The sequence below is a fragment of the Carassius carassius genome, chromosome 36 (genome assembly GCF_963082965.1).
Source record: "Carassius carassius chromosome 36, fCarCar2.1, whole genome shotgun sequence".
Taxonomy (NCBI): domain Eukaryota; kingdom Metazoa; phylum Chordata; class Actinopteri; order Cypriniformes; family Cyprinidae; genus Carassius; species Carassius carassius.
This window is the reverse complement of record NC_081790.1, coordinates 12,159,904-12,186,673: the sequence shown is the minus strand read 5'-3', so window position 1 is coordinate 12,186,673 and position 26,770 is coordinate 12,159,904. Positions and strand designations below refer to the sequence as shown.

Sequence of the window (26,770 nt, the reverse complement as noted above, 5' to 3'; positions counted from 1 at the left end):
GTTTGTGTGGTCACTTTGCTTGTAGAAAGTTATGACAGACCAAAATCGTGACTGCTGCTAAGTTGCATTTTTCCAGTAGCTGGATATGTTAATTTGCAGTAGCCACGTTCACACAGCAGCAGAATCTGGTTGTCAGACCTGTATCTGAGGTCACGGTTACGTTCACACAATACAGTTATTTACGGGATGACCACTCCATTCTATTACCAAACTCACACCCGTCTATTTTCAGCACTCACAACAGCCTTCTCAGAAAACACATGCTGTATGAACTCGACAACTTGTAGTACAGTGCGAGAGAGATGCTCATGCGTGTTTTCACTCTACATAAATTACAGCAATGGAGAAATAAGATGTGCATCATCTAAAGGTTTTATATCCGGTCACTGTTCTCCAGTTTCCGTCAGTTTTGTGTTCTGTGCGTGACTGTTTCAGTGTCATGTGCGAGATGCAGAAAATGACGCGATTGCATATAGGGGTGGCTTGACTCGCATTGCACATTCATACAGACAGTATTCGAGACGCTACTGTACAGTAAGCTGCTGTTTGAACAGGACATTTCGAGACCGTAATGAAATGCTGTTGTCAGTCCCTAAAACTGAAAGTGTGAACGTGGCCATGGTTAATGTAGTTATTACTTTAATTTCCGGTGCTATGGCATTTTTAGCGTGTCTCTAATAATATCAGTCACCATCATGATCACTGCACGATCTAATGTGTAGTGTCTTATTAACTCACTTTTATGCATTGTGTGCAAATATGCATTTCTTCTGAATCTTCAGGTTTAGTTGATTTTCTCCACTGCTAAAGAAACTCTTAAGCCTCTTAAAAGTCCTCATCAGTACTCCTAACAATTTTGGACTTTAAGAGCTCTTTTAAGGGTTAAGATGCTTTCTGAATGACTTTTTTCTTAACTAGGATCTTTAATTTTAAGAGCAAACCCATTTCTAAGAATTTTTAATTTCTAAAAAATGTTAGTAGGAGAAACTCTTAGCACTAAGATTTTTCATGAATATGGGATGAATGTTCATGCAGGTCTCTTCCATGCAGTGTTAATCTAATCTTGTATGAGTTGTGCGCTATTTTTAAAGTCTTCTGAAGCCATACAAGAACTTTGATTGTCAAAAATGTAAATTGTTATCAGTGGAACTACTGAATCATTTAGTCAGTGATTTAAAGTTGAAGTTCCGGTCCTCGAGCAAATTATTAAGGTTCTTGAATGAATCATTCAGACTTAGTTCAAAAGACCAATTTGTGCACTGATTCAGTTCTTCAGTTCAACTCACTGAATCATTGACTCTTGAGTGTTCATATAAACTATAAACTGTTGTGTGGAAAAGAGCTGTGAATTTTCTTCCAAAGCTCTTTTTTTTTTCACTCAAAGAAATAACCATGACCAGGTCATATATATATGGTTATTTCTTATGGTTATTTCTTATATATATATATATATATATTTAATTATATATATTATTATTTCTCCATTGCTGTATATATATATATATATATATATATAGTACAGACCAAAAGTTTGGACACACCTCATTCAAAGAGTTTTCTTTATTTTCATGACTATGAAATTTGTAGATTCACACTGAAGGCATCAAAACTATGAATTAACACATGTGGAATTATATATGGAATTATATACATAACAAAAAAAGTGTGAAACAACTGAAAATATGTCATATTCTAGGTTCTTCAAAGTAGCCACCTTTTGCTTTGATTACTGCTTTGCACACTCTTGGCATTCTCTTGATGAGCTTCAAGAGGTAGTCACCTGAAATGGTCTTCCAACAGTCTTGAAGGAGTTCCCCGAGAGATGCTTAGCACTTGTTGGCCCTTTTGCCTTCTGTCTGCGGTCCAGCTCACCCCTAAACCATCTCGATTGGGTTCAGGTCCGGTGACTGTGGAGGCCAGGTCATCTGGCGCAGCACCCCATCACTCTCCTTCTTGGTCAAATAGCCCTTGATGCCTTCAGTGTGACTCTACAATTTTCATAGTCATGAAAATAAAGAAAACTCTTTGAATGAGAAGGTGTGTCCAAACTTTTGGTCTGTACTGTGTGTGTGTGTGTGTGTGTGTGTGTGTGTGTGTGTGTGTGTGTGTGTGTGTGTGTATATATATATATATATATAGAGAGAGAGAGAGAGAGAGAGAGAGAGAAGTTTATAAAGTATATAAAAAGAGAGTAAATAGTGACAACCAGGGCTGTCCAGACCATGCTCTGCCAAGTTAGATTTTAGGATCAGCCTTGATGATAGCTTTGATTTTTGGTTGAACTATCCCTGTGGTTTCATATATGCAACAAATGTTTGTCCTGGGAATATTTTGGGTGTGTGAAAAGGATTGTTGCCAAATAATATACAGAACGTTTCAGTTTTCCTGAACTAAAAAGCTGCTCTTTCCTATATACATATACATTCACTCACCAGACCCACAGATGCATCCAAATTACCTTTAACCTTGCAGGAACAAAACCGTCCAAGAATGCTTTATGTATGCTACGTTTATTATTCATTCCAGCAAGGATGAGCAAATTATTCCCCACTTTAGCTGGAGCATTTGACCTGTGTAACCCTGAAGAGCTTGCAGTCCTGACTCCTGAGAGTGAACTTGCACGTTCTGCACTCAATGCATGCACACTTCACAGCCAGCCAAATAACTTTCATTGCGCCAGGAACAGGACACTCCGTAATGGGATAGTTTGACTTTCAGCTTCCAGTCTCCGAGAACGTTGCTTGCATAGTCCAGATGCATGCCCCAGAATGCGATGAAACGCTACACGCCCCCTAACACAATCAAGCGATCAATGCATGGTAATGGCGTTAACGCAATCTTCTACTCTAGCACCATGTTAGCAGTTAGGCGGAGCAGTCACCCAATCCTCGGGTATTCTCGATGGCTAACCCTCTTCCCTCCCCAGTAGTACGTACCCTTTCCCTGACCCCTTCCTTTCATTTAGTTTGTACTCATCACTCAGCAATGTGGTCATCCGTACTCCCTCTCTCAGCTAACACAAATGTCTCTCATTAGGTTTCAATGTTGCAGATGACTGTACTTCAGTGTTAGCTGGAGATGTTAGTATGTAGCTCCTCATGAATCCCTTATCATGATGATCCCAACTCTCCTTTCTCTTCCATGTTTTTAGTCGTCTTTGCTCTGGACAACAGTTTCAGGTTTTGAAGCCGTCAGAAGGTTTGCAATTGCTTCCTTGCAATAAAAGACCTGGAACTATTGCATCCACGGCAATAGAGGATAGTCCTGTTATTCATGCTATATGTCATGCTAAAAGATATTACAATCTTGGAAGCAGATTCATATGACTGTTAATGATATACTGATGTAGCTGACATTGACATTATCTACTTTTCTTTGTCTGTCCATCCCTGCCTCCTGCCCCCCCTCTCTCTTCCTTTCCTCCATTAGATCCTCCCTCAACCACCACCATGCCCTCCACCACCCCTGTGCGCCTCCTAACTGCCGACATCTCTGCCACCACACCTGGCAATAAGCAGCGAGCCCTCATCACGTCTCCAACCCTGGCGCCTCTGCCGGAGGGGAGCCTAGGCACGATTGTGGGTGGGGCAGTAGGCGGTGCACTCTTCCTGCTATTGCTCCTTATTCTGGGTGGAGTTTATTACCAGCGCCAACGGCGGACATTCCGCGGCGACTACTACACAAAGCAGTATCATGGCCCCTCGGATATGCAAAAGGCTCCCCAGCCCCATGAGCTGCAGCAAGTCTACAGCAAAGGAAGCCCTGACACCAAACTCAAATCCAACCAGGATAACGGCACCATCTATCCTGATAAGGATCGAGAAGAGTGGGGTGATTTCGATCGCGAGCGATCACCCAATGGTCGCAGCAGAGCTCTGAGGGAAGCAGCTGGGCAAATGAATCACCATAATCATCAAAACCTTGAGCACTGCTATCACAGCAACCATCACCCAGTCCATCCGCAAAGCTTCACTCCAGCCCATCATGTCCAGAGGAGCTCACTGCAGCCCGAGCCCCGCAGGTTTGCTGCTCCGCAAGTCATGAGCAACGGCTCCCCCTACCTGCCGGAGGACTGCTACGACAACGACTACGTGTCGCACATGGATGGCTCAATGATCTCCCGGAGGGAGTGGTATGTCTGAGAAGAACGAGCAGGAAGAGACTGCGTAGACATTTACAAAATGCTTCAGACTGCAAAATGAGGACGATCAGAGTTATGTAAAGAAAAATAAGTAGGAAATGCACCTTTTATAGTAGTTTACACCTACCGGTTTGTTTTTGTACATTAGCCTAATCATTAGTTAGCTGGCTTAATAGATGTTTTGGGACCAAGTGAGGGTATAATTCTCGTCTTTGTTTCTTAGATTGGTGAGGCAACAAGATGTCTGCTTTACGTTTCACCGATAAACCAGTTCAGGGGTGATAAAAATTGCCAAATCAATAGCCAGTCTCATTCCCTTGCACAGTAAGGTGAACTGTGTGATTTATTTAAAAGAAAGTAGTTCGAACAAATGCCATTTGTATTTAAGATCAGCACTGTCGTGAGCGATGAGTTTCGATGCGTCACGTCAACTTTCAATGCTGTCACTCTGATGGAGGCAGAAATTAGCTCCTGTCAACAGCCTGGTGGTTTCCATGGCAACATTTATTTCTTCTCTACTGGCATTCGGAGCCGTAGGGAGGAGCTAGACAGGGAGGACCGTGCCGGATTTGATAAAACCCAATGGGCAAAAGCCAGACAGGATGATTGCCGAAATGGGGTGGCTGTAATTGTATCAATTCAGCTTCCATTTGCATACCCCTGCATCACTGTATTAGCTCTGGATTTCTTTTGTTTGTGCCATCAAATATTGAGTCTTTCTGCAGGAGACAGTTGGGCAATGTACATTAAAACTACTGCCATTGTTCAACATGAAAGCCTGTCCCGTATTAATGTCAGACCATCACTGCCCAGTGTTAACAACCTCCGACTGCATTCAGCGACTGTGCATTACGTCACAAATCAAAGCCTGTGCCTGTCTCTTGTGTTTCTGTGTGTGTCTGTAATATGGAAATCCAATCAGCTGGTGTTAACCAACAGTGTTTTGATGAATCGGCTCATTGCCTGTGCAATCGTGTTCAGATTTCTAGTCACATTCGCGCGCACAATTTAACACAGAAGACGATAGCCTAACACGCACGTTATTGGTCATTAAACTTTTGTTGGCTGGATCTTAATAAGCTAGCAGATGCGTATGGTTGGTGTTTAAGATATTGGAGATGATACTGTAGTGCCTTAAACTGAAGACAGGCCCTGTAAGCATTATAATGTGCATACAGAAGTTACAAACGAGTGAGTATCATTTTCAGAAGAAGAATGAGAGTAGTTTTGAGGCATAAAGTGGTCAGGTTGGGTCCTGAGATCATCATTTTGTACTGTGCTTTGTCCAACACCTTGTTTTGTGTGCCATTTTGCTTCTTTCAGACAAAAACAAATTGTTTTGCTCGAATTAAATGACGTGTGACACTTGAGTCACGGTGAACATCAGAGTTATGAACTTAGAATGTCTATGTGTACAGCTTTGGGTGAAGAATTCGATGAAAACAATGTATATATGCTGGCAGATAGGAGAAGATTGTTTTGTGTATTAGTTTGTTTGAATTTATCGTTCCTATAGGAAGCCTGAGATTCAGCGGTGGAACGCTCTAGAAAACCCACTATTACACAGATTGTGATGAGAAGATCACACGTACACTTCTCCAGAACATCTTTTTCACTTTTTTTTTCTTGTTTTACAAAAGAGCTACTGTAACAAAAGAAAATATACAAATAATAATAAATAAAAAAAAGCAAGGAAGAAATGGATTTGCAATGTATAGATGATACTGAAAATTATTTTGTAAAAATCAACCTTTGGGATACATTTGTTTTAAAATAAAGCACCTTTTTTTCTGTGACATGTTTCTTTGTTTTCTAAGTTGGCCTCGGATCCATTTCTTGCAGGTTGGAGGGGTGAATGTTGAGGTCGTGGGTGTGACTGGTTGCTTCAGCTGCAGAAATGCTCCCTGTTGGGGTCTCCTCTACTCTCCTGGAGGCCTCCAGGGATGTATTCCTCACGCCCACTTTTCCTTTGCTGTGGTTACACTACTTCATCTCCAAAGATCCCTTCGTGCTCTAAACCTCATGCATATTTTGTGGGAAAGCCTGTGGCTAAAAGCTTCCTGTGGATGGGGGCTAAACTTCCTTTCAGACTTACCTAGGATAGCCCTAAAGTGGGGTGGATTATGGACTTGTTGATTCCTGTGTTTGCACTGCTCTTCTGTCGATCTGTGTGAGAGAAGATGGGGGAGCTGGTTGACGAAGGGAAGATCAAGCACAGCAGTGGGACTAAACGGTGTTTGAGTGGTTTTTGTTTCATAGCCGTTGGAGAGTCTGTCATCCTGTCCAATCAGCTGGTGGTGGGACAAGCTAGTAATTACAGTTGTTCCACAATGAGTCAATGTCCAAAGTCGGCTCATAAAACGTGCCTTTTTATATAGCAAAGAAGTCTTTTAATGCTTTGGACCATCTTCAGATCAAATCAGGGGAATAAAAGTATCAAAATAATGACAAATTATCCATGATTTATATATTTTATCTTGACATGGCCTCGTTTTTACTATTGGGATGCACTGAAGTTTTTAGTATTACTTTGTACTATTTTTCTAAATTATTTAGTTTACTGTTTCACAGATTCACTTAATTGTTTTTAAAGTAATGTAAATCTAAATGCAATGAAAAAACTAAATTGGTCAAAGGTTATAGTAAAGTCATTTGCATGTTACATACCATTGCTATTTTAAATGAATACAAATTTAAAAAGAACAACATCTCAAAGAGTCCTTGGAAAAAATGTTTCACATTATCAAAAAATATTTTCAACACTATTAATAAGAAGAAAACAATGTTTCTTATGTGTGTCATGTGACACCTAAAGCTGAAAATTTTGCTTTGCCATCACAGGAATAAATGACATTGGAAAATATTGCAATAAAAAGGTTTTGTGTTTCACAATATTTCTATTATACTGTATCTTGAAAATGCATATAAAAAATTATATATAAAAAAAAAATTATAAAAACTTTTTTAATGGTAGTGTACAAAAATAATACAATTTTCATGGGTTGATTCATTCTATATTGGTGCTTTTTCTAATGTTTTTTAGTCAGTCAACATGTAAACCACATGTTGTCCTTCACAGGCCATCATCCTGAAAACCACTTTAATAGAAGCAGCACTGAAACATGTTCTTCTGAACAATGCCAATAATGACACAAACATGCTCTTTATTCCTTCGAGAATATACAGAATGGAGAGATTTTCCTTCCTTCAGGTATCTTAAGTCCTGGTTCCTGAGGTTATCTCACTGAAAATAACAATGTCATTCATTATTTGAGCAGTCACACTATCACGGGTGAAGAGGGTACTGTCTCTTACTGGACTGTTTGAATAGATTCTCTAAGGGGCAGTATTACCTACCGCCCCCCTCCTGCTCCCTCAGTGCCTCTGATTGGTTAAATTAATCCGGTAGAATGGTTTTGTTTGCCACAGCCCCCTTCCAGGCTATTGACACCGTCCCCATGGCAACAGACTCTTCACGGGCTTGTTCTCTTGAGGGATACCTGTGCCTTCTGTCTCAGATAAACAAGAGGGGTTAGAGAGTGGATGAAAGGGTAATTCTGTGGAAAAAAAGGAGAGGAGATGGGTAATGAGGGGGGAGCTTGAAACAGGAAGAAGGGAGGAGTCAAAGATGGATCAAGGTTAAAAAGGAGAAGAGGGGGACGATTCAACATAAATGCATGCGTGAAGATGAAATATGGCATTATAAACTCCTTCTATAAAAGAGGGACACTTTAAAAGGCTGTGATCTGTCATTGTGACTAAGGATTTTTCTTCCCTTTTTTTTCCCTTCCGGAGGATATTTCCTTTGGAAAATGTGTCATTTTGTGACTCTTTCTGCTTCTCAGATATCTCTCTTTTATGAAATATTTTTCCACTAATACATCACAGTGGTCATGAAATTGTTCCCTCGGTGGTTGGCTGTTGTTAAATGTTCAGGGCTCCATTTTAGAGAGTCTCTTATTTATCAGAACTAGAACACTGGAAAGTGTTACTGCACTTATTATTTCACAGTCACAGATATACTAGGTGGGGTGTACAAATATGTAACCAAATATGGTGATATTAATCGGCCTCCAGCTGGTTCTCAAGATGTCATGTTAAGACAAATATATAAAAACACAAATACTAAGCATTATATGTGTTTCCTTTCCTGATGGTGATTTTATAAAACATAACCAATCCATAGCTAAATGTTTATTAGCCATTTTTCTTTATACCCAATTTTCTCAGCTAGGCAATAGTATAATAATTCAATGTGAAAGAAAGAAAATATTCTCTCTGATTTTAATTCTGGATAAAATACTGTCGCTGGTTTGTGGGCAATTTGGAACTGAATTCCTTTGAAATTGTTTTAATTGAATTTATATTAAGCTAGCAAACTATGCAGAACTGCTATTTGAATTTAGATTGAAGAAAAACAATAATTTTTAATTATGACTTCTATAATCAAGATTAATGTATGAAAATTTAGGAGAAAAAATTATATAAGGACTTGTCTTTTTTATTTTTGTTTCATTTGTATTTTTTGAATTTGTAATTAAAACGATTATTGGATTGTTTTATAAAAACAATTAAAGATGTAATGATTAATTCAGTGTTCCTTGCTGTTTCTTTGTTATTTAATTGTGAAATTTACCATCACCTTCTGAGTGAAAATAGTTTTTCAATACACAAAGTACCTTTAACTTCTGCTGAAACTTTTTATTCCACAAAAGGTTCTATTTAGCATTATAAGGTTCTTTAGGTTATTAAAATGTTCTTCATGCTAAGAAAAAAAGTCATTTTTTTTAATGTTCAATGAAAGGTTCTTTGGGGAACCCAAAATACTTCTATGACGTTGCCGTGAAACCACCTTTTGAAACCTTTATGATAGACAGGGACCACCCAGAATCAGCTGCTCTTCTCAACTGTCACACATATTATAACCCCTTCATAAAAATCTGGCAGTCTAAAAGAAGATGACCTCTGACACTTGACCTACCTACCTCCTTTCATTTACCAGAACAAACTTTTTGAAATCACTTAAGCTGTTGTCTTTCTTTCCTGTAGTGACCTCTATTAGGACAAATGTGTTCTATTGAGTCATTGAGCCCTTTTGGTCAGCTGCATCATAAACCTTTGCCCTTTTCAAGGACGTTTCTCCAGTTCCTTCCATTGCCCCACAGACTGTAGTTGAGTTTCACAGTAATTAAGACTCATGGGTTGCGAACACACAACAGAAACCCTTTCCGGTCCAACACAGACAAACACCCTACCTGCAGTCCAATATGGCTATCAGGTGTCAGCCAGCAGGAAAGGCCAGCTTTCCCCATGTAACATTTACCAGAATGCATTGTGATGCTTTATCCCCCACCCAGCTCCTGTTATCAAATAACCACAGAGAGCGTTGAATGAGTTGCGGGGTGTCCGTGTCCAATACGACTATCTGAGACCCATAACACTCAGTCTAAGAGAAACACCTGATCCCTTTAATCTGGTTTAAAGATGCCTGCCACCCTTCAACCGGTTCTAAGCGAGTGTGAACCCATTTAATCCTTCTTTACTCTGCGATCACCTCTGCTCTGAGCCGTGAATTTCCCCGCCAAAGTCTAGAAATCTCAAATCTGCTTGATAAACATCTCTTAAATGGGATGAGAGGACCTTCAAAGGGTACGGTTCAAGTCTGGACTCACCTGTGAAAAGTCTTAAGTCCAGTGGGGTAAAAGTGAGCTGCTAAAAGGCACCTGAATTATGGACACGGCACTTAAGAAGAGAACCACAAAAGAGGGAACAACAGATTTCAGAAGATGTCTGTAGAGGATGGCTGAAAGTAAAAACAGCTCAAGAAAAAGCTTGAAAAGAGCTTGTACATTTACACACAAACACACCAAATTCTAGAAGTTTATGTACAGTTTTATCCAAAAACCCTTCATTTAGATTGAATGTGCAGTTGTTGTGTACTTCAGATTTTAAGTGTATGTGTGTGTGTGTGTGTGTGTGTGACATTTTTACAAGTATGTTAAAGTGTGCATTTTTTGTCACACGGGAGATTATTTAGATTGGGAGTGAATAAACCAAATGTCTGTGGCTTTATAATTTGTATTTTTTGAGGTGAGTATTGTGCAGCAAATGACAGCTTTAACCCTTGCTGAACTGAAGTGTAAAGGGTCTTGTGACTCACTGTGGGGGGCCCATCTGTGGTATTACCCGCCAGACGGCAGAATGATGGCCTCTCCCCTGCCCACTCCCTGCCCTGCCACTGTCCATGACCATTGTTCCCATACACTGAACCACATATAATCCCAAACGAAGTTAAACCTCCAGAAAACATCTATAGAGCAATACATAGAGACTCTCTGGACTGGCTATGCCAAGCTATGTGCTAATGAGTAATGGAAGAGTGTGGAGGGTAGTGAGGGGATTTTAGTAAAGAAACATTTCGATAAATGTTGGGAACATTCTCAGGGACTAACAGAGTTCCTCTCTTATCCTTTATCTGTTAACTCCTTGGATATTTTGCAAAACTAGCCCTGTCTTATTGTTAGCATTATGAGGTTAAAGGTCAACGTGATGAATCTGCACCAAAAACTTGAACCAGTCTGTGTGGGAAAATGTTTAACCCTTATATAAAAGTCCAGGGTTTCTATTGTAATTATTGAATTTTGCACCTTAAAATTTTTTTACCAAAAAATGGTAAACACTGTCACACTACCAAAATATTGCTACATGTATTTGGTTTGAGCATCCTGAAATAGAGAATATCATCAACCAAGATAAATTTCATACATGTTTTAATTTATACGCTATGCAAATGATGTTATGCAGCACCTTGTTTAACAATTAATAAAAATGCAATGTTTTGTATCAAATCTGTTATATTTTAGAAAATTGGGTCACTTTTAAGGTCCAATTCTCACTATTAACAAACCATTAACTATGACTTTTGCCTAATATTTTGCTGCTTATTAATAGGTAATAAAGTAGTTGTTAAATTTAGGGATTGGGATTAGGGATGTAGAATATGGTTATGCAGAATATGTGCTTTATAGGCCTAAATACTAATAAACAACCAATATGTTAATAATAAGCATGTTAAAGCTACTAGTTAATAGTGAGATGGTCCCTATACTAAAGTGATAGCAAAAATTGCTTAAATTGTTAAGCTTTAGGAATTAATTGAATTGGATGTTGTTTTTGATGATTAATTTAAATTAAATGATTATTTGAGAAAAACTAAAAACAAAGATGTGAGCAAGGTAGTAAAAAAATGGCAAGGTAGTTTACTTCGTGGAGTTTACCACTAAATTATATTTATTCTCATGATTTAACAAACGAATATCTATCAGTATTCATTTCATACCATTAGCGAAGAAAGAAATGCATTACACATACTGTGTACTGTAAGAAAAATCAATATCAAATGATATAAGGGGTAAAAAAAAATATTGTGATAATGCTTTTAGCCATATCGCCAAGCCCTAGTTGCACAGAAATTACACGCTTCACTTTTAACTCTTCACAGGAGTCATTTTTATTATGCTGCCTTCAGATGTCGCCGTATGGACTTGCTGTGCAGAGATCTGTCACAAGTGTGGTTGAATCTGCACTGTGCCAAACCTCCAATTCAGTGCCAAAACTTTTGCCAACATTCTCCATCCCAGTGCTTGTTTTTAGCCACAATCCCCTCTCCTCATGAAACCTTACACCCTCAACCTCCTGCTCTCACTGTCTTTATTCGTCCTGTGCCAGCTTCTGTCAGACCCGGACGTGTGCTCAGCAGGCCAAATATTTACCGCTTGCTACACTCAAATGATCAGTATTGAATGATTCGACTAAACATCCTGTTCTGTTCTCCTGTGAGAGCAGAGGTGAGATAACAGTAACAGCACTGTGGTAATTATTGGGTTCTCGACCATAAACCCTTCAGGGAAAACACTCAATAATATGTTCAATTGATTTGTGTTAGGGAAAAATACAAAGAAGGCAGAAAAAAACAAATGCTTTTTATTGAATACTGCATTATCAATGACCGCAAACTATACTGTTGGTCAGGTGGCAAAGTTGGGTAATACGGTGTCAGTGTTCCACCCTCTTTGCTAAATAGTCTGTTGATCATCCAAAAGGGCGCTCTTTGAGTTTAATTAATCTTAATTAATGGATGTAATCCCTTTACAGGAGTCCCGTTGTGGGGATAACGAGCTAGAAACCTTGATTCTGGTCAACTTGCTAAATGAAGTTGTGCAAGTGTGTGAAGCTCACGGTAAAAGCGAGCGAGAGAGGAGGTGATAATGACAGAGAAAGAGAGTGGAAGGAAAGGCTTGGAGGAAGGAGTGCAGCAAAGCATAAGTTCATTGCTCTGCGGGGTGGGGGAGACAGTAACAGCAGGCTTTAAAGGAGGGCAGCATGGGGTCCTAATTACTGAGCCTTAGAGCTGGCTGACTACAGCTTGCCCCTGCCAACCTCAGCACAACCCACCCATCCACCTGACTCGCCGTAACATCAAACAACTAGTTCTCATTCACTCTGACGCCTGATTAAGTTACACCAGGACATGCACTGATGTGCACTGTAAAATACTGGCATCTGCCCTTGTGTAGCGTCAATGTGATTTATGTAAAGTTTAAATGTACATTGCAAAAAAATAAAATCTTAATTTTACAGTCAAATATTTAAGCTTTAAGTCATTATAAATCACTGTTTTCTCCCTATATTATTCTCATTTTGACACATTTAAGAGTAAAAAAATAAGAAAACTATCCATCCATCCATCTTCTTCCGCTTATCCGGGGCCGGGTCGCGGGGGCAGCAGTCTAAGCAGAGAACCCCAGACTTCCCTCTCCCTATACACTTCCTACAGCTCTTCTGGGGGGACACCGAGGCGTTCCCAGGCCAGCCGGGAGACATAGTCTCTCCAGCGTGTCCTAGGTCTTCCCCGGGGTCTCCTCCCAGTGGGACGCGCCCGGAACACCTTCCCGGGAAGGCGTCCAGGAGGCATCCGGAACAGATGCCCGAGCCACCTCAGCTGACCCCTCTCGATGTGGAGGAGCAGCGGCTCTACTCTGAGCTCCTCCCGGGTGACTGAGCTTCTCACCCTATCTCTAAGGGATCGCCCGGCCACCCTGCGGAGAAAGCTCATTTCGGCCGCCTGTATCCGGGATCTTGTCCTTTCGGTCATGACCCAAAGCTCATGACCATAGGTGAGAGTAGGAACGTAGATTGACCGGTAAATCGAGAGCTTCGCCTTGCGGCTCAGCTCTTTCTTCACCACGTCAGACCGGTACATCGACCGCATTATTGCAGAAGCTGCACCGATCCGTCTGTCAATCTCCCGTTCCATCCTTCCCTCACTCGTGAACAAGACCCCAAGATACTTAAACTCCTCCACTTGAGGCAGGAACTCTCCACCAACCTGAAGTGGACAAGCCACCCTTTTCCGACTGAGGACCATGGCCTCGGATTTGGAGGTGCTGATTCTCATCCCAGCCGCTTCACACTCGGCTGCAAACCGTCCCAGTGCATGCTGAAGGTCCTGGCTTGATGAGGCCAACACGACAACATCATCCGCAAAGAGCAGAGACGAAATCGTATTGTCACCAAACCTGACCCCCTCCGGCCCCTGGCTGCGCCTAGAAATTCTGTCCATAAAAATCATGAACAGAACCGGAGACAAAGGGCAGCCCTGCCGGAGTCCAACACGCACCGGGAACAAGTCTGACTTACTGCTGGCAATACGAACCAAGCTCCTGCTCCGGTCTTACAGGGACCGGATAGCCCTTAGCAAAGGGTCCCGGACCCCATACTCCCGGAGCACCCTCCACAGGCCGCCGCGAGGGACACAGTCGAATGCCTTCTCCAAATCCACAAAGCACATGTGGACTGGTTGGGCAAACTCCCATGAACCCTCCAGCACCCTGTAGAGGGTATAGAGTTGGTCCAGTGTTCCACGGCCTGGACGAATCTCACTGTTCCTCCTGAATCTGAGGTTCTACTATCGGCCGGATTCTCCTCTCCAGTACCCTGGCATAGACTTTCCCAGGGAGGCTGAAAAGTGTGATCCCCCTGTAGTTGGAACACACCCTCCGGTCCCCCTTCTTAAAAAGAGGGACCACCACCCCGGTCTGCCATCCCAGAGGCACCGTCCCCAACTGCCATGCGATGCTGCAGAGGCGTGTCAGCCAAGACAGCCTCACAACATCCAGAGACTTGAGGTACTCAGGGCGGATCTCATCCACCCCCGGTGCCTTGCCACCGAGGAGTTTCTTGACTACCTCGGTGACTTCAGCTTGGGTGATGGGCGAGTCCACATCTGAGCCCTCAGCCTCTGCTTCCTCAATGGAAGACGTGACAGCGGGATTGAGGAGATCCTCGAAGTATTCCTTCCACCGTCCAACGACATCCCCAGTTGAGGTCAACAGCTCCCCACCTCTACTGTAAACAGCGTTGGTAGGGCACTGCTTCCCTCTCCTGAGGCAACGGACGGTTTGCCAGAATCTCTTCGAGGCTGACCGATAGTCCTTCTCCATGGCCTCACCGAACTCCTCCCAGGCCCGAGTTTTTGCCTCCACAACCACCCGGGCTGTAGTCCGCTTGGCCTGCCGGTACCTGTCAGCTGCCTCAGGAGTCCCACAAGCCAACCAGGCCCGATAGGACTCCTTCTTCAGCTTGACGGCATCCCTTACTTCCGGTGTCCACCACCGGGTTTGGGGATTGCCGCCTCGACAGGCACCGGAAACCTTACGACCACAGCTCCGAGCAGCCGCTTCGACAATGGAGGTGGAGAACATGGTCCACTCGGACTCAATATCTCCAGCCTCCCTCGGGATCCGGTCGAAGCTCTGCCGGAGGTGGGAGTTGAAGATCTCTCTGACAGGAGACTCGGCCAAACGTTCCCAGCAGACCCTCACAGTACGTTTGAACGGTACGGTCTGCCGAGTCTGTCCAGCTTCCTCCCCCGCCATTGGATCCAACTCAACACCAGGTGGTGATCGGTTGACAGCTCCGCCCCTCTCTTCACCCGAGTGTCCAAGACATACGGCTGGAGTTCGGATGAAACGACCACAAAGTCGATCATCTAACTACGGCCTAGGGTGTCCTGGTGCCACGTGTACTGATGGACACCCTTATGCTTGAACATGGTGTTCGTTATGGACAAGCTGTAACTAGCACAGAAGTCCAATAACTGAACACCGCTCGGGTTCAGATCAGGGGGGCCGTTCCTCCCAATCACGCCCCTCCAGGTGTCACTGTCGTTGCCCACGTGGGCGTTGAAGTCCCCCAGTAAAACGACGGAGTCCCCAGTCGGAGCACTTTCCAGCACCCCTCCCAGAGACTCCAAGAAGGCTGGGTACTCTGCACTGCCGTTCGGCCCGTAGGCACAAACGACAGTGAGAGACCTATCCCCGGCCCGAAGGCGCGGGGAAGCGACCCTCTCGTTCACCGGGGTAAACTCCAACAGATGGCAGCTGAGCTGGGGGGCTATAAGCAAACCCACACCAGCCCGCCACCTCTCACCATGGGCAACTCCAGAGTGGTAAAGAGTCCATCCTCTCTCGAGGAGTGTGGTTCCAGAGCCCAAGCTGTGCGTAGAGGTGAGCCCGACTATCGCTAGTCGGAACCTCTCAACCTCACGCACAATCTCAGGCTCCTTCCCCGCCAGTGAGGTGACGTTCCACGTCCCTAGAGCTAGTTTCCTTGTCCAGGGATCGGGCTGTCGAGGCCCCGCCTTCGACTGCCGCCCGATTGTCTAAGCACCGGCCCCTTACGGTCCCTCCTGTAGGTGGTGAGCCCACGGGAAGAAGAAAACTATAGGGTGGTAATTATTTTATATATTTTATATATTAGGAACTGATTTGATCTTGATAAGTGGGTGTTACAAATCATGAAAGGAGCTGTAAAGATGTGAGTTTGCTAAAACATTACATACAAAGCTATTAGTACTGTCAAATAATAATTTTCCATTATTTTTTACTGAAAATTGCCAAGACAGAATTTTCTACTTTAGATTCATGTTGACGAAAACGAGAAATTTTCTTCAGAAGCAAAATGTGTCTTCTTGTTGTGGCATCTTTAGTCATCAAAGTTTGAAAATTACACTTTTGTGGCCACCATAACTCACTTTTGGGACAAATTCAGGAAAACTGGAAATTTGCACACAAAAAAAAAAATACATTAAAAAAAAAATAATAATAATAATTTTCATTATGTTATTCACATTTGTATAAATAAAGAAACTGTTCCCTATGACATTTTTTTCCAAAATATTCTGGGAAAAAAAACAACAACATTTTAATAGCTTAAAGGGATTGTTAAATAATTTAATAACTGAACATAAGTCACATTTGAAAAACGGCATCTGCTAAATGTAAATGTTACAGCTACTGTAGCTAAAAGCCTCTGGATAAGCAAACAAAAAACTTGTTTTCTTGTGTGAAGCATAAATCTAACAAAAAATTTTAAAATAATAAAGTTTTTGAAAAAAATAAATATGTATAAAATAATAATAACCTTACTAAGACAAAAAAGCTGTATTTTATAAATTTTCTCGTAAATCAAGTCATTGCCTCACCACAAATCCTCTTCTTGCGTAAACTGTAAACTAAATTGTAATTATTCATTTGTAAATAAAAGCTAAATTATTTATGTATTTATTTCCCCTCTCTCAGCTGTTCTGGCTGCATGAGCTTTCAGTTTTTGCTGACTCTGTCCTCACTGTTGGGGTTGTCACATCTTTATTCACATCTTTATTTAACTAAGCTGTCTTGTAGTCTCTTGCTGTTTTGTTGTTTGTCTTTTACAATCTGCATCGACACATGCTGAGCTTTAGCGTGTTACATACAGTTGTGAGCTGCTTTAACAGGCTTTGCTTTGCTTTGCTCTTTTGTGCTTTTTGTTATAATTTGTGGCATTTAGCCATTCTGTGCCAAGATCAGCAGTGTTTTTGTCTTGTCATTTTAGTGAAATGTGATGTACCACCAGTATCACTGGCTGTGTTGATTTATTAATTGGCTTTTGTTTTTGCTCACTGTGTTGTGGTGCCTTTCAGACATGTCTCAGAAGCAGATGACATCCTCCATGGCTATTGCTGGAGCCGTGATGGGAGCTGTGCTGGCGCTCTTCCTCATCACTGTCTTCATCATCGTCCTAATCACAGCACGCAAGGCTCCACCACCCACATACACAGATAAAGTGTGAGTATATGCTATATCTTCACTTATAGATGATCTGCCATTTACTGTAATGGTCACCTGCAAGATGAGCTCTGTGAGAATGGCATCTTTATTCCAAAACACAGTGTAGCAATGTTAGCAGCTAACAGTGAGCAGTAAACAGAGAGCGATGTTCAGAATGTCCTCCGAATGTTCTGTGAAGTACGAAAATACTTTCTTTAGGGGTAACACTTTATTTTATGGCGTCCTTGTTACACGTTACATGTACTTACTATTATAAAAACAATAAAATAAGAATAACTACATGCTTGTAACCTAATCCTAACCCTAACCAAATAGTAAGTAAATGTAGGTCAATATATATTATTCAGCATCTAAATGTGTAATTACACCATAACAAGAACCTTAAAATAAAGTGTAACCTTTATAGGTTTACTAAAGATACTTAGAACATACAATGCTAGATGTGAAGACAACTTGCTGAAGTTCAAAGCGAGCATCAGAATGGGGAAGAAAGGGGATTTAAGGGACTTTGAACGTGGTATGGTTGTTGGTGCCAGACAGGCTGGTCTGAGTATTTCAAAAACTGCTGATCTACTGGGATTTTCAAACACAACCATCTCTAGGGTTTACTGAGAATGGTCAGAAAAAGAGAAAATATCCAGTAAGTGGCAGTTGTGTGGACGAAAAAGCCTTGTTGATGTCAGAGGTCAGAGGAGAATGGGCAGACTGGTTAGAGATGATAGAATGGCAACAGTAACTCAAATAACCACTCATTACAACCAAGGTATGTAGAATACCATCTCTGAACGCACAACATGTCGAACCCTGAAGCAGATGAGCTACAGCAGCAGAACACCACACCGGGTGCTGCTCCTGTCAGCTAAGAAAAGGAAACGGAGGCTACAATTCACACAGGCTCAACAAAATTGGACAATAGGAGATTGGAAAAATGTTGCCTGGTCTGATGAGTCTTGATTTCTGCTGCAACATTGAGATGGTAGGGTCATTATTTGGTGTAAAGATCATGAAAGCATGGATCCATCCTGCCTTGCCTCAACGTTTCAGGCTGCTAGTGGTGGTGTAATGGTGTGGGGGATATTTTTACACTTTGGGCCCCTTAGTACCAATTGAGCATCATTTAAACACCAAAGCCTACCTGAGTATTGTTGCTGACCATGTCCATCCCTTTATGACTACAGTGTACCCGTCTTCCCATGGCTAGTTCCAGCAGGTTAATGCACCATGTCACAAAGCTCAAATAATCTCAGACTGGTTTCTTGAACATGTCAATGAGTTTACTTTACTCAAATGGCCTTTTGATAAATTAAAAGGATTGTTAAGAAAACATATTTAAAAAAATTAAAATTGTGCTGGATATACCTCTGGATAAATTAAAATAGCACCGATGCTATGCTGTCTTTGTGTCAGATATCTGAGATATTTTGACTTAGTCACCTGCTTTGCCACGTGTAGGCTTTCAGTGTGTAGGACAGTTGGTGCAGTACATGGGCACTTACCTGGTAAATTATTTAATCATTACCATGCTTCCTCAGCAACTTCCTGACCGTCCTTTAAACCTGAATGACAGCATAAAACTTAACCATTACTACTCTTTGGTCATTGACCTTACAGGGATCAACTGGAGAACAGTGCATGAAACCGATTTGTGCTCATCGATGTGTTCATGTGTTACAGTTTAGGTCTAACGTGCAAAGCCGATTTACTCAGAGTCACATATTGAAGTGAATACTTTATTGAAGACTGTTATTTGTCCAGTCAGGATATCATTAAGTACATTACACTCCGCTTCAGCTTTGTCCGGCTCACCTGTTGGCCTGTCAGAACGAGGCATTTCATGCTACAGCACCTCCTTATGGCTTAATGTTTGATTTTGTCTGGTCAATTATTACTGATCCCAGAAACCCAGTCAAGTCTGTAAATTTTCTGTTCTAGTGGGAGCAACATCAGATGGTTTCCTTTTGTTTCCTGGAAAGGCAACTGCATGTCACCACAGAGAGACACTAGCCACAATAGACTACAGTTGTGTATTTGCTTTTGTAGTATATAGAGACTAAAACACGATGCATCATTGTAGAACTTGTGGGAGAGGAACTGCAGCTAGTTCCTTTTTTGACATAGTAAGTAGATTTTTCAGTTGTTTTTGTTTGGTTCTTGCAAAAAGAGCCGCATTATTGTTCTGTCAATGAGAGAAAGTGTCTCGAGACATGAGCCCACAGATGTCGCATTTCAACCAGCCTGGAGGTCTTCCTTTTCCCACAGCCTTCAAAAAGAAGCTCCAAACTGGGCTTCATACACTCCATTGAGTTCCTGCTCCACAGGGCTTTTCACTCTGCACTTAACCCTGGGTTAACCCTGGGTTATTTTGTTAATCTTGGTTTAAGGGTACTAATTAATTCCCAGTTAAGTGGCGTTTCGCAGTTTGACCCTGGTTTAAACCTGGGTTAGCATCTCTTTTACTGTGCCAAAAGTATCATTGCTGGAATGAGTTGTTTACAATAGACAACCAAGAATATATTAAATGGTGCTTAAAGGGATAGTTCACCCAAAAATGTAAATTCTGTCATTGATTACTCACCCTCATGTCATTCCAAACCCACAAGACCTTTGTTCAACTTCAGAACACAAATTAAGATATTTTTGATGAAATCTGAGAGCTCTCTGACCCCGAATAGACAGCAATGCAACTGAAAACTTCCAAGACACAGAAACTTCCAAAAAACTTTTATTGTGTCTTGAAAACTTCCAAGACACAATAAAAGAGTCCATGTAACATTAGTGGCTCCACTTCGATTTTGCTAAACTACGAGAATACTTTTTTTTTGCGCAAGGAAAACAAAAAATAACATAATTTATTCAATTCTTCTCACTGAGTTAACGTCTTCTGCCGCTTTGGAGAGTATCACGATGCACCTGCCCCAGAACGTAATCAATGTAATGAGTGTTGTTTACGTTCAGGAGAAAGCACGTGCATCAGATTGAATAGAAAATATCACAATTTGTGTTCGGAAGATGATTAAAGGTCTTACAGGTTTGGAAAGACATGAGGGTAAGTAATTAATGACAGAATTAAAATTTAGGGTGAACTAACCCTTTAAGGTAGTCACATTTACCATTGTTCAGTTCATTTTCATGGACAAAATTCAGTTATTTTAACAGGATTCTATGTAATTGGGATTTTTGTGTGAGGGCGAAGGTTTTCCCACGCAGATTTTGCAACAAGTTCAAGTAAACTTTCGCACCCTGTTTAGTTTGAGTGTTAGGTTGAAAAATGACTTGAATGTCCAACAACTGTCAAACAAATGGTCAAACGATCAAGCGGTGATGGCAAACTGGAGGAAACCAACTGTTATTTTGCTTATGTAGGTTTGAAGTGGCTTAAACTGCTTTCTTGTCCAGATTGTCTTCAGTGGGCAAGGAGTCAAATAATACAAACTGAAATATATTCATCTAGTTGTTATTCACCATATAAATAGGCAAATTAGAATGTTAACCTAGGTTTACAAATGTATTGTGCCCACATAAGACCACATAGATTTGTTGTAGATGTTTTTATTCTGTCAAGGACCCAGCATTGTTAGTTTACCACAGGTTGTTAGTTTTTGTGTCAGCAGAAATAACACAGAATATGGGACGTTCTTCTCACTTTCTAAAAGTAAGAAAGAACTAGTGTAAATACAGGAATATAAATAGTTAAGCAAACATAACAAAAAAAAGTTTTTAAGCCTTAGTGATGGATGCAGTTCTCATGAGGATGAGGTCACAGTGGAGTCTCGCGTGATACAGCTGTTAACTGGGAAAATTGTATTGGGGAACAGGGGAAATGCAGCAAGCAGACAATTCTCAATGCTCAAACGTCTGGACTCCATATGATTTGTGGACCTTTAAATTTGTCTCAGTATTTTCTCTTTTTCTCGAACCCTCCATTGTAGTCTCTGTTGAAATATGACCTGAGCTTGTTATCCAAACATGACAGCTAAGAAGGGGACGTTCACACAGGATGCATTCAGGAGTTCATGGCCTTTAGCAGTGTACTCTTAAACATGCGCAAAATGTACTTTTATCAAATGTATGCCTCTGTTCAAAAGGAAATAAAGAAATTTAGACAGCATAATATATATAAGAATACTTTTATTCTGCGTATATGTAAGAATCCCATTTAAAAAAAGGCATATTTCAATGATTTCTGAAGGATCATGTGACAGGAGCTTTGCACCTACAGGAATAAATCACATTTTAAAATATATTAAAATAGAATGCAGGTAAATTAAGTCAATTAGAATAATATTTCACAATATTACTGCTTTATACTATTTTTAAATCAAATAAATGCAGTTTTTGCGTGTATAAATAAGTTTACTGACTGCAAAAGGTAGTGTACAGATTTAAAATTGACATTTTCTCTCTTTTTGGAAATCGAAATAAAATATAGAATTACTAATATTACTCAAATATAACACTATCCACATCTGACTTGCAATTAAAAATTTTGGTTCGTGGCTTTTATGTAATTAATTGTCTATTTAAAAAGGCAATTACAAAAGAACTCATCCTGTGCAAACGACCCCTAAGGTTTACAAATTGGCACAAATTGTTGACTGCTACTTTTTATTTATTGCTTGTTTTCTTCTGTGCTATCTTTATCAACATCATCTATCTTGAAGCGAGCCCTCTCTGAAACTTCTCAGCAGTGCTGTCAGAAGCGTCACTCTCAGAAGAGGTGAAAGAGAGGCTCTTATCTGTTTGAGCTGATCCCTGATCAGCCTCTGTGTGTCTTGGCTCGGCTTTGCTTTGGCTGCAGGCTGCATGCAGATCAGTGTGGTGGGACAGCTGGGTCTGTCTGATGGATGATGCTGCCTCTGCGCTGGAGACAGCAGGGACTTTGCGAGAGATAAGCAGCATTGGGACGCTGACACATGGCGCTTTTGCAGGAATGAAAGCAAAAAATGTCAACATAACTCTTGACATTTAGATCTGTTTGTACCAGTATAGTAAAGGATGAGAAAACCTCTTCAAGAGGTCATTTTTAAAAGTTTTTCCATTCTGATCGGATTTGTGTGAGCTTTCCACATTTCTTTCCCGAGTCATGATGATTTTGTGTTTTGATTTTGTTTTGATAGCTCCCATTCATCTAAAGTGACCTTAAATTTATCCTTCACTAGATGATGTGGCAGCATTTAAAGTATCAAAGTAGTTTATATGTCAAGGTCTTGGCTTACAATCAAAACACTTAGAAAATGTTCCATGCGGTCTGAGAAGGAAAACAGATTGATCTGACCTTCAACTGTGTATTCATATTAGGCATTCTGGGAATTCAAGGTCAGGACAGGGCGACCCTCAGGACCTCCCAACGCCTGGGATTACATAGCAGAAGCTCAACAGACATAAGTCCATCATAGACCAGGGTCTTAGGGATATGAGACCACTCCACTCAATGGCTTGATGTCAAAACTGATCAATACCAAAGCAGAAATTGAAGGGTGATATCAATAAGAGAGTCAACTGAGAAAGATTGGAAAGAGAGATGATGGATGACGAAAAAGGATGAAGCAGGAAACAATCTCAGTCACATCAGTGGAACATACTAGGATATTCCGACTGGAGTCCAGGAGGCAGCAAATGAGTACAGAAAACGTACAGAATTCCACTGTTACTTGAGACAATATGTGATATATTTATTTGGAAAAGGGCTATAAAGATCATTTGAAATGAATAACAAATGTTTTATTTTTAGATGTTTAAATAATAAAGTCCATAGGCTTATAATTTTAGAATCTCTTTTGGTATTAGTATATATGGTTTTATATTTTTGTACAAGGTGACAAAGCGAGGAAATGCAATATTTACATTTGTTCTCAGCAGTGCTCATGTAGTACATTTGATAATTTGCTAGTGTTTTAGGTTGGTACTTTACAGAGGTTGTGAAAAGAAGTAGGTTTAAAAACAGGCCAAACATGAGATGATCCCATAAAATCTGTGCACAAGGCATATATTTAATTAGTCTGTATGATCTTGGTTTAGTTGTAGTCAATATCAGACTTTATACATTTCATTTAGTTTTTGATGCATTAGAGACCAGCATTTATTTTGAAGAGCATGTATATGTATAGGAAATATCCTATAGAAGTTTAGGACATCAACACATGAGGAACTGTTCAAAGGAAATGTACACAAAATGATTTTTAAATTCTTTTTATTGCATATGTTCTTTGAGAGCCGCTGCGGTGATTCACGAGTTAAACCAAAAGACAAAGTCATTTGTTTCCATTTCCCTCAGTTTTGTTTGGAGTTTTAAAATGGGCTCCAGTTGTATTTATGTATATCACTAATATACACCTCCGTCCACATGTGTACCCACACAAAGATGGGGTCCATTGTGGCCTGCTGGTGTTTGCTTTAGAGGTCCAGAGAGCATGAGAAAGTATTTTTCAGTGTGCCTGTTGGAGCTTGGAGGCACGGAGGCCATTTTGAGTGGCTGGTGATTGAGTCAAAAGTGACACCTTGCATAGAAAGTGTGGGAGCTGGGACACAGACTCTCAGATTCATTTGAAACCTTAAAAATTTGATTTTTTTTTGTGTTGGGCTTGAGAAATGGATGGTGATGTCAAACAGAGAAAAAGTTCCATTCTGTTCCCAGAACTAAAAGAAGGTGTGGTTGTTATTGTTCCTCAGACTAAACACATTTCATACTTTAGTCTAGTCTTGACCATCATTTCCTCCATTTTCTGACATCAAGACAAAACAGCCACTCCAAAAAGTATTATGATCTTACAACTTTCTTTTTGTGAAATGTTTAGCCTGAAAATAGTGTCTACACCGTGTATTTCTACAAAAGAAATGCCACTTGGTTTGATATTTGATGCAATGCAATGAAATTCATACATTTTATTGTGGCCTAAATGTATCCAGATATCTGAGGGTCACCGTAAGTCATGCAACATGTGCAGTCAGTGATGTACATCCTATGACTGTTGTTGGCTTTTGCCGCTCTACAGGATTGACCTCCCTCCGACTCACAAGCCTCCTCCTCCATATACAGAGAGACCTCCTGCCATCCCACTGGCCTCTCAGGCCCCTCTGGTGGCCTCATTCTCTCAGGTAAACCTCACACTGGCTCTACAGTCTGAGTTATGTTCCTTCTGTGGGTCTTTATATTGGAGCTGCTTTTGAAAGATGACCACTGGTATGTTCCTTATTATTTAAGGAGTGATTATATGCTCTCTTTTAGCTCACTTTTTCCGGAATAGATTCTTTTCTGTTTTTTTCACCCATCCAACACATTAGCCTGCTGAAACATACACCAGCCTCAGGTGGTCTGCTGGTTTAAACTGGTCTGGATGGTCTCCCACCCAGGCAAAAACGTTGGTCAAGTTAGTCCAAACCAAGCTGGTGTTGTGAAAAGTGGCCAAAACCTTCTTAAAATAAGCAGACCGGTCTGCTGGTCTTCCAAGATCACTAATTTTAATCGTTTTAAGGGGACTATGGAAGACCATTTTAGCCTGGTTTAAGTGATTTCAGTGTTTCAGCAGAGAAGATTTAGAACTGCCAGTTTAATGTGTTTATTTGGTGTATTATAAACAGAATAAAGAAATATAGCTAAACGAATATTCCTGTCCCTGACCTCTATGGAAATTCAATAATATGGAATTCCCTGAAGCAATAAAAATGTTTATATATATATAATTTACCGTAACTTATTATTATTATTAGTAGTAGTAGTAGTAGTACTATTAGCATTATTATTATTTTATTTATTTATTTATTAAGGATAGTTGTGGGCTTTTAAAGCATATTATTCATGTCATGTAATTTATTCATGTAAAATGTTTCATTTTACATAATTTCAATCGACAGTCCTGATTTAATTAAACAAATTCTTTCCATCTTATCACACTAAATAGCAAATTTCATTGTCTAACAGCATTAGCACCAGGGCAGGGGATATGCTAATTATATTTTGGCTTTTTCTATGAATACGTACATGCATACCAATATATTTTTTTATCTGTTGTGTCACTTTATAGGCTCGTCGGATGGAGATACACTACGAATTGGCTGAACGGGCGCCAGTCAGGGTGGCTCGCAGAGACCCCCAGAGCCCCACTCACCATTCACTGTCCTGTCAGGAGTGGATATGTCATCAGAATGGGGCGGACCAAGTTTACATCAACCATAGAGAACACTACGTGTGACGGCATCCTCGTGTCAACCGCAGCATACTGCCAGCCCCAAAGTGAAAACTGTTTACGAGAATACTGGGAGCAAAACAAAATCACCGCTATACAGTAATTAGGACACTGAACTATGACTGGTGTATATAATGAATGGTCTACAAACACACAATGAAAACCCTGACAGCATATATGTGTAATTGCTCTGGGTTGTTTAACATGTACAGTGTAGTAGTCCAATATAAAATAAATAACCTAGGCTGCCTATATGAGTCTTTGTTCACCCGTATTTCAAATGTAGTGGTCAAACTGAGGGCGACTACAACTAAAATTGCTATTTTTCTGTAGGGATCATTGTTCCTTCTTTTAATAGTTTTAATCATATGTTGCATTACACAAGGACTTTTCCTCAGTAAAATGTAACTTTTTCATTGTAGACCAGTTGTCATTTTAGGTTTGACAAATTGAGATTTGATTTATTTGCCTATGACAGATAGTGACTGCTAGAGGTCATTTACCATAAGTTGTTTAGTTTACACTGTGATGTGCATAACACTTAAAAATAAAGGTTCTTTATTGGCATCTACGGTTCCATGAAGAACCTTTAACATTCATTGAACCATTCCATTGCGGGGAAAAAATGTGCTTTATATAGAGGGAAAAATGTTCTTCACTTGAATTGAAATTGTTCAGAACTGTTTACTGAAAGGTTGTATGGGGAACCCAAAATGGTTCTTCTATGGCATCACAGTGAAAACCTTCTTTTGGAACCTTTATTTTTAAGAATATAGATGTGAATTTGAACCATAAGGCACATGCTTATATACTATACTTCCCAATAAACTATCACTAGAGGCTTTTTTGAATGTTTAAGCTCAATTAGATCATTTTTGTTCACTTTTTTCCATTCAATGTAGTGAAGCATGAATTTGGAATCTCATAACCAAAGCAATCTTTGCATTACATCATACCGATAATCAAATACAGTGATGTAACCAGTACATATGAGACCTGTTTTATTGTGCAGAACATTATCAAATGACATCATTGTCCATCTATGTTTGTTCGCAGCAAACGCATCTAAAATAACGAACCAGAGTTTATAAGCCTAGATTAGACAGTGCTGCTACTTCTCAAATCCACAAGCAATCTTATTAGACAGAGCTTCGAGAGTCAAATACAGGTTGTAAAATCTGATGAATGCTTAAAACACTGCTCTATAGTCATCAAGACTGCTGGACAACTTTCCCCAGTCGATGATGGAAAATCTCAGACCGCAAAATGCTCTCTGG

The 26,770-nt window shown here is 40.5% G+C and overlaps 1 protein-coding gene across 2 annotated transcripts in view; it reads left to right on the top strand.

The window, feature by feature from the left end:
* nectin3b (nectin cell adhesion molecule 3b) overlaps positions 1-25,628 on the top strand; it is a 60,635-nt gene extending 35,007 nt beyond the window's left edge. Inside the window, exons 6-8 of one of the 2 annotated variants that reach the window (XM_059526288.1) lie at positions 17,163-17,307; positions 24,303-24,405; positions 25,332-25,628. In XM_059526288.1, coding sequence (XP_059382271.1) covers positions 17,163-17,307; positions 24,303-24,405; positions 25,332-25,499 — 416 coding nt within the window. In that variant the 3' untranslated portion in view covers positions 25,500-25,628. Of the gene's footprint in view, positions 1-3,429; positions 5,938-17,162; positions 17,308-24,302; positions 24,406-25,331 lie in introns of those variants that run through there. The other variant, XM_059526287.1, reaches the window with a different exon arrangement.
* The last annotated feature ends 1,142 nt before the right edge of the window (positions 25,629-26,770 follow it).